The sequence below is a fragment of the Argiope bruennichi genome, chromosome 4, assembly GCF_947563725.1.
Source record: "Argiope bruennichi chromosome 4, qqArgBrue1.1, whole genome shotgun sequence".
Classification (NCBI taxonomy): Eukaryota; Metazoa; Arthropoda; class Arachnida; order Araneae; family Araneidae; genus Argiope; species Argiope bruennichi.
The window spans coordinates 102,000,464-102,009,650 of NC_079154.1; the positions used below are offsets into that span (position 1 = coordinate 102,000,464).

General features: G+C 24.5%; 1 protein-coding gene across 1 annotated transcript; it reads right to left on the minus strand.

Moving 5' to 3' along the window:
• Window positions 1-310: 310 nt before the first annotated feature.
• Window positions 311-8,993, minus strand: LOC129966711 (aprataxin-like). The gene is made up of 7 exons (XM_056081234.1): window positions 8,904-8,993; window positions 8,179-8,343; window positions 4,695-4,813; window positions 2,539-2,592; window positions 2,361-2,464; window positions 498-582; window positions 311-414 (listed from the first exon to the last, which is right to left on the minus strand). Exons 2-7 carry the CDS (start codon window positions 8,332-8,334, stop codon window positions 333-335), a joined length of 600 nt encoding a protein of 199 aa, XP_055937209.1. The 5' UTR covers window positions 8,335-8,343; window positions 8,904-8,993; the 3' UTR covers window positions 311-332.
• Between the last annotated feature and the right edge of the window lie 194 nt (window positions 8,994-9,187).

Consider the following 9,187-nt stretch of genomic DNA (forward strand, 5'->3'; position numbering starts at 1 on the left):
TATTGAAAAATTAATTCCTGAACAGAAGCTATTGGATTTTCAAATAGAAGACAGGTAATTATGTTAAAAAAAGTAATTATGGAATAAGACAATTTATTTATAAAAAATGTGTATGATTAGTAAACTTCAATTAATATTAATAAAAAATTGTCCACCAAATAATTATTTTATTATTTGTAAAATTTTAATGACCAATCCAATGACATTTTTTTTTTATTATTAAATCTAAATTTTTTATTGAGAAGCATTACAGAAATGTACATTTATTAAAAGTATAAAATAAAACAATTCTATGTTTATGAGATTCTATGAAATTTATTTTTTATAACTTATCACAGTGACTTATTTATACATGCTTTGATATGTTCTTTTAATTTTGGCATAGTAGGTAATTCTTTTTTACAAATATGGCATCTGTTAAAAAGAAAGAAAAAAATTAATAAAAAGAAATAGTTTTTAAAAACATATAAACAACTATATTTGCCAAAATGAATTACCTTAAAGATTGCTTTAACAACTCTTTAGCTTCATTAGAATCCATTAATTTTATCTGACCAGTAGATTCCAATTGTTTTATTAATTCTGAAATAAATTAATTTTTTTGTAAATGAAAATTCTTTGCAATATTTGTAAGTGATGATTAATTTAGTAAAGCATGCCAAGGAACTGAAATTTTCATGAAGTAATAATGTATTTGCCACTCAGAACCTATGCTATCTTTATCCTGTTCACATTCCCTACTGGAGGGCCCAAAGATATGGGGATGAGAACCATCAAACACAATTTATGATTCTTGTTTCCATGGTGAACATGGTAATGGTATGAAGTTGAACTATCCCTTGTGAATGATAGGATGTTCTTTCTACACGTGTGGTTGTATGATGGCCATTAGGACTCGATCATTATTCTCAAAGCATCATGACAATGGTCATTCATCTAACAATGCCTTTAGTAGGAGCATGAGTAACTCTGATGTGATTATCATGCCCATATACAAAACATTAGTATAGTTTAAATTAACAGCAACCATGTTAAAAATATTATAATCATTTTTTAATGGATTTCTGCAACAAGTAGAAATGTATATTTTTTAACTGAATCAATGCTTTGATGTAAATAAATGAGTCAATGCATTTGATGTATTAAAAAATCCCGGTTGAAAAAAAACATGAATTAACTAATTATAACATAATAATTGTAATGTATTACAGATGATAATAAAGCATTAATGCTATTACATATTTCTCAAAGAAAATCTGCAATATATGATAGTTAATTGCAAACTTTATTTGGGGATGAAGAAAGGGAATGAAACATAAATATTTTCATAATAATTATAATATTATAATTTCATAATAATAATCATTCATAAAAAAAATTCCTAAAAGGTATTAAACCAGTCTGCTATGAAACCAGTCATTCAAGAGAAAAAAATAAAATATTTTTTATCACGGCAATTTTTTTTTATTCACAATTTATTTTGCTATGAAAATGAATACCATCATTAATCATCTAAAAGCAAGCATTAGATTACACTAGGGTAATACAGTTTGCAGCTTTATTTAAATTTTGCAATAATTATATGAAAATATTTAAATGGGAAATACAACAAAATAAAAAATAACTACATTTTATTGATTTTATCACAGAACCTATGAGTTATACAGAACTTTAAATTCATGGAAACTTGATATCATATAGCTTACCAAACTATTCAATAATCATAAACAAATAAAAATACATTGAAAAAAATACATAAACATTTTCTAGGTAACTGTAATATATATATATATATATATATATATATATATATATATATATATATATATATATATATATGTAAAAGATGGTTATATATTTATTTACTTTTATAAAGAGAATATTTTATTAATGAAATAAAATTGTAAACTTTAATAAAATTATTTTTGCATTATATTTGTAAAAAACAAAAAATATTTTTTAATTTTATAACCCGCTGCTTTCATATAATTTTTAGTACAATAAAACCAATAGAAATTTATACAATGGTCTTCAAGATTATTAAGAGATAAATTTAATGTAAAAATTGTTTAAGTGATATTAATAAATTTCATTTTAGTGATCTTATTTAGTATTTTTTTTAGTATTCAAAATCAGCTTAACATATATTAAATAAATAAACATAAATATTATAAAAAATAAATGGAATAAATTAGCTTTTAATATTGAAATTTAGTACCACTATGTTTCGTGTGTTTTAATATTACATATAAAATAATTCAGCCTAGTTATTTACTTAAATTTTATAACTTAAAAAAATGCATAATGTGGTTTAGATTTCACATAATGATGAAATAAATTATAAAAATAAATAGACTTACTTTTAGAGCTTATAAAATATTCAGACGTAAAAGAATTCCAATGAGTTTTAGTTTTCAAACATGGACTATCAAAATCTTGACTAATCACATGAAGATGCAAGTGACTGAAAAAAAGAATAATTTAATATGTTTAGAAAAAAATTGTTACATAATATTTTTGAAAAATTAAAATTAATACCTCATACTTGGAACTGCATGATATCCAATTTGAAATTTATGTTTGTCATTGTTCCTATGCAGATAAAAGAAAGAGCAAATATAGATAAACTGAGAAGAAAAATTAAATAACAATGTCATACTTCAAATAGACATTTTTCTTTTAAAACTCTAATCCTTATTCAAGAAAAAAAAGGTACAAATAATTAAAAACTTGCACTAAATATAGTTTTAATAATATGAGTTTAGTTATTTACACAATTGAAAAAGAATTAATTGGGTTATTACTGACATTCAGTGGTGTTATGTTTTGAACTTCAAATCAGTTAATAATTCTTATACTCATTATACAACAGGATGTAAATAATTTTAAAAGATTGACTGCTTTCTTCCCAATTGCATCATGATATAATAAAACTTTTTAATTAAACAATAAAACTATAAAATACATAAATTAAAACTATAAACTATAAAATTAAAAACTATAAAATACATAAATTATATTTTGAAAAAGAAATATACAGAACTTTTTGCTTAACTAAAAAAATAACATCATGCACATTCACAAAGATAGTTGCCATCCTACAATTTTAGAATACAAATCAATAATAACATCCTAAAAAGTGGAATACAAAATAAATGACACATGGGATTCAGTATGAATTTTTCATTTTCATTTATCATATTTTGGCTTTAAATATGGAAAGTAATTAAGAAAATATTGTATTTAAGGACATTTTAAGAACCACTATAATCCATTCCTCATTATGCCACTATCAGCTATTTAATAGTCCAGTTTTCTTTGATTTATTATTAAAAAGTTATATCACTAATTTTTGGAATACATTTTTTGCTTCAATTATTGTTCATTAATTACCTGAGATATTTAGGAAATTGAAAGTAATATTTTTGTTTTAAACTTGATGTTGAGTAACTCAATTTTAAGTTAAAAGAAGTTAAAAATTAAGATAACTCGCTGTGCATATGACATACACTTGTATGGTTAAAAGTGAAATTGAATTAATGAACAAAAGTAAAAAGTTAAATAAAAAAAAGCCTTGTTAATTACTTATGGTTAACAACAGTTGATTTATAATGATGTTATAGAAAACTGAAAAAAAGCAAGTACTGCAGACATATGTATTTTGCATAATTGGTACAATTATTTAAAAATGATCTAATATGAAATTTATCTATTTCATTCTCCCATCATTAGTTTGTCATCTAAGTATTAGAAATTTTCTGAAACAATACATAAAAATAAACATACAGATAACATAGTAAATTGTAAAATGTAACAATGATACAAACAAACTAGAGCTTCTTAAGTTATGCTAATATATAATCCCAAGGTCGGCACTGATAGATATTAGGGAATCAAATTTCTTATTCACTTTTTCAAACTTAATTTTATGATTTATTTTTGAACATTAATTTTTTTTAGATGTTGTTCGGGAAAATTTCTCAAATTGAAATGAATCAGGAGCAGAAAAAGTTTAAGTTTTGAATTTAACAAATCAATACTACAAAATATTTACATGAGAAAACACAAAAAAATTTGTAATCTAAAATTCATTATAATTTAATAGCTACCTTAGAAATAAACTTAAATTAAAATAATAAATATTACTTTACATTTTTTTCTTTCAATGTATCTGACAGATATACACTGATGGAAAAAAAATATGCTTGTTTATAATACATAATATTTTTAAAAACTGACTAATATTTTTATGTTAACAGATACTTCAAAATAATTTAAGAAAATACTAAATCATTGGTACTAATTAATCAAAATGGTGATTATATTACAAAGTTAAACTCTAAAAGAGTTACAATGTTAATTTCTTTTGTAATTTAATTGGATAATTCAAAAAACTCCGCACACAATTTTTTGAAATATCATACATAATAAATGCCTTTCAAATCAAATGAGATATATAAAAGTTTCCACTAATTTGAAATCTGTGATTCACCAACCTCACAATGAAACAACACCTTTCAACATTATAAAGTTTAACTTGTTCACTAATCACAATCTTTTAAATAATAGTAACTGTTGGTCATACAAGTTCCATAACTGATCAAACCCTAATAATCTACAAAAATGAAAATATTTATCAGTAATTAGCCTTATTACATATCTACAGATATAAAAAATAACTAAGAATGAATTACTTAGTACATAATTCTTCAGCTTTTTCATGCATATGTTTTAGAAGGGATAAATCACTTTTATTGACTGCTTTCAAACTAGGAATATTCCTTTTTGGTAAGATAAGATAATGATGCTGTGCCTAGAAAAGAAAAAGAATGCTAGTAAAAAATTCTGAAGTAATATAAAAAAATAAATAAACCTAAAGCCAAAATAATTTTTCAGACTAATTTTTTAAAATTTTAATTGAAACTCTTTTATATCTATCTATGCATTAATACTACATATGACAGAACTTGCCTCTTCCATTCTTTCTAATTTCAAAGTAGTAAAATCATGTTTACTGAAGGTTTTTTTTTTTTTTTTTTTTTTTTTTTTTTTAACTACCAGATATGACTTTTGATTATTGACAAAATAAACTGCTTCAATCTATTAAAAAAAAAAGTTGAATCTTAAAGTTGTTGGTTTAAAATAAATGTCTGCTTGGAGAGCTAAAAATACTTATTGATAAAGAATTCATCAATAAATGATGGAAAATACTAATTTTAATAACCAGTATTTTTATATATTAACTTCAAAGAATCAGAGATGATACAAAAACCATCTCATATATCTTAAATTCCAATTACAAGTAATAACATATGCTATTTCTATTAAAATACATAATTCTTGAAACTTTGATTAACTATTTCAAATTATAAAATAGTAATGATAATATTTTTAACTGTTTTTTTTTTTTAAATTGTTTTAACTTTTGAAACAATTAAGAAATTTATGGTTGCAGAAAAATTCTTCATAAAGTAGATGACAATCGACAGGTTTGCTGCAGCAGGTATATGGTGAAACAGTCATTAGGCCTTAATTATAAACAACATTTATTAACATGCAGACATAGATAGTCAAGATGTACACAAACAGCAACATACTACAAAAAGCAAGCTACAAGTAGCTAATCAGTGAAAAACAACCACAACAGCACACAAAGCAGTCACACAAAACTCAGCATGAAGAGAAATTTCAAGCAATTATTCACATCCCACAAAACACCAGTTATTCTGCACTGTCTCCTCACATTAATGTACTTAGCTGCCGCCTCACCATTATATGATTTTTCTACTCAGAACAAGATGTACTGCTGCTTCAAAACTTATCTCAAAGACTTGGTATACAAATCAATTCTCAATTTGCTATTCGATCCAATCTACTCAACATTTGTGCTTCGTTCAAATGACCCAACTACCTCAGCAGTGACTGATTCCAGCTGCCAGCTTTTTATAACTGCTGGAACAGAGTACAGACAGCTCTCAAATGACAGGCAAAATTCACCTTCTACTGGTTCTATCAAAAAATTCCTGGAGATACTAGAATTTTTCATTTTGTCGCCAAGCCCAGGGGTCATTGATAAGGCATCCAACAAAGCTGTCTTCTTTACTATGGAGTTAATAAAGCTAGGCACTAACATTAAAAATTTGTAACAGTATGTTAAGTCAGCAGTACATTAGAACTACGTCAATGATTACATCTTTTCAATACTTAATTTTATTAATGAACTTTATGCATAATATCAAAATTAATATTTAATGTCCTTTTTCAAAAATTATTAAAACCCATTGTAAGACTCTCTTAGGAGATTGAAGAGTTTTACAACCACTGCATTTTCAGTGCTGTCTTGTGTACATCTTTTATGCTCTCTATATTTTTACAACTTTTTTTAATGCAATATAAAAATAATTTTTTAAAAATATTTTATATATTGTAAATATAGTCTTAGAATTATGACTAGGAAATACACTATATAAATTGAGACAAAAGTATATTTGCAGTTGCAAGCGGATAACAAATTTAAATAATTCCCAAATGTTTCTCTAAAAAAAAAAAAGCTATATGCATTTTGTATTTCAGATTATGTGCTGAAAACAAAACAACTTTATTTAATCTCTAACAATATAGGGCATACATGTTTTACAACTAATATACTATAATCTCTTCTTTATCATACTAAACATACATTAACTGGATAAATATATTTTACACACCACTTTATTAAAATCCAATTTAGTTATAACACATTTAAATTTATATATACAAAAAAAAGAAATGTATTTCATATATTATGAATAAAAAAAATCTTAACTGAAGATTACAAATAGAAATTATTTTTATAACAGAATACAAGGATATGATTGCAAAGGGGACCATTACAAGAAGGTGTTTTTTAGTGAATTTTAAGATAGTTATAAGAAAACTTTGCTGATATATTAGTTCCTGGTGAACATGTCACTGAAGAAAATAGAGCGGAATTTAGGATGTACTGAATAATGACTCAGCTTTCATGATTATGTTTTAAAAAAATTTTAAGCTGATGGAATTTAAACTCTTTTTGGGTGGAATTTAATTTTTACAATAATAAGCATAAATGGCCTTTGAACGGTAACTGGAACATGGAAAAAGATTGCACAAAGAAGAGACTAATAAAAAGAAAAAAAGAATTTTAGAAAGCAGAAAAGATCTTGAGTTCCATAAATTTCCTATTATGTTTAAAATATCATTTTATAAGAGAGAAGCCTTATAAGCTGACAAAACCTATGGAATTTCTTAAGAAACAATCTCTTGGAGCAACTGTTCCTTGCACAAATGTACATTCTACTGTAAAAGTAACTGATTGATTCTTAAAGTCTATCCAAAGATTTTTGACATCCAGTTCAGACACCCTTTTTCAACTAACTATACACAGACAGATGTGGGGACAAAATAAAATGAACACTTATAGATCACTTGCATAAGTGTTCTGATACAGCTTTAACATGTGATAAAAGTCTGGCAACTATTCATCATCAAATGTAAATTATTAATCTGTCAGTAATTGTTATAATTTGCATGTACCCCTCATACTGTTTGAGAGATATTGTAAAGTCAACATTTTGGATATAAAAAACTAACAACACTTATTCAAACATGTTTAATAAGGTCTCTGAGGCAGAAATAGCACAAATTTCACAAATGAACTCTTCATGGTAGATTAGATGAAAGGCATTAAGACAATACAAGCAAAGCACAATAGTATTAAAAAGAAATATCAATTGGTAACGACAGATGATTACTGTGAGAAAGTTATCTAAAAAAATAATATATAATATCCGATATTATTAAAAATTTGTAAAGATATTACAAGTCAAATTTTGACACTCAAATTCTACCTCTAGCAAGACTTTTGAAATTAAAGACTGCTTAACTGAAGGCATGGTACCATCATTTTTTTTTTTTTTTTTTTTTTAATTTTGGACATGGAGTATCTATTTTCATCTCACAATTCATATAATGTGTGTTCATAACAAATGATGCCTGAATAATCCAATACTAATAAAATTCTATCAATTCCCAAGAGATCAATTTATTTCATATTCTCTCTGCCTATATCAACTATGATAAATCTTTTAAAATTTAAAATTATTTATTATGATGCATTATTTTACTGTTAAAAGCTGAAAAACAAACAATCAAAATTACTTTGGGATATTTGTCTTTAATTATAACTACAAGGTCATCAGAATCTACAATGAGATTTGGATCTTCCATTGATGCTTTAAGACCTTGACTCCAATGGCCAGTTTTAGGCTTTTTGGAATCACTTTGGCCCTTTTCACTAGCACGTTTTGAAGCCATGATTCAAAGCTGAAAAACATATGTTCATTAAAACATTTTAGTCATACTTAAAAAAGAATGAAAAAAATACTTATAAAAAGAATGATAAGCAAGGTAAATCAAATATTTCTTACTAATTAATAAAAGATAAAACAGTAGTTAAGTCCTAAACAGGATTTCTGAATTAAATTATTTTAAAAATTTTAAATGAAAGATTTTTTTAGTTTAGTATTTGGATTCATTTATTGTAATATTTACTATCCACTCCAACAGAAAAAAAAATGACATAATGATTTAACATAATTAACATTAAATACCTTAAGAAAAATATGTAAAAAAATTTAAATTAATATTAAAAAAAATTGAGATAACAACGAAACGTATAATTTTGCAACATTAAAATATTTACATCCACTAAATTCGGTTTAAATGCTTTGATTTAAATGAAAAGTAAAATAAAATGTTATTTATCTGAAAATTATTTCTGATTATTTGGAGTAATCTACTTAATACTGAAAAGAATATAACCGTAATGTTTTTTGATAAATTATTTATTTGTTTTAATAAAGTATTATTTGCAATATGCTTACGTGTAATATGCATATGAAATTAAACCATTCAAAACTTGTCAAAATACCGGCCACCACATCAATTTCTTATGTTTGTAAATAACAGTTAAGTACTCAAAGCAAAACGCACAGCTTGCAAAGCGTACATAGTAAACATTTAAACTGCTTAACTGTTCATTATTTTAAATAAAAGGATATATACTTAATTCAAATAATATTTATCATATATTTTGGTTTCTTATCTGAAATTAATAAGTCCACCAGGATAATTTTTTTAGACTAAAATTGGTTGAAATATTTCATGC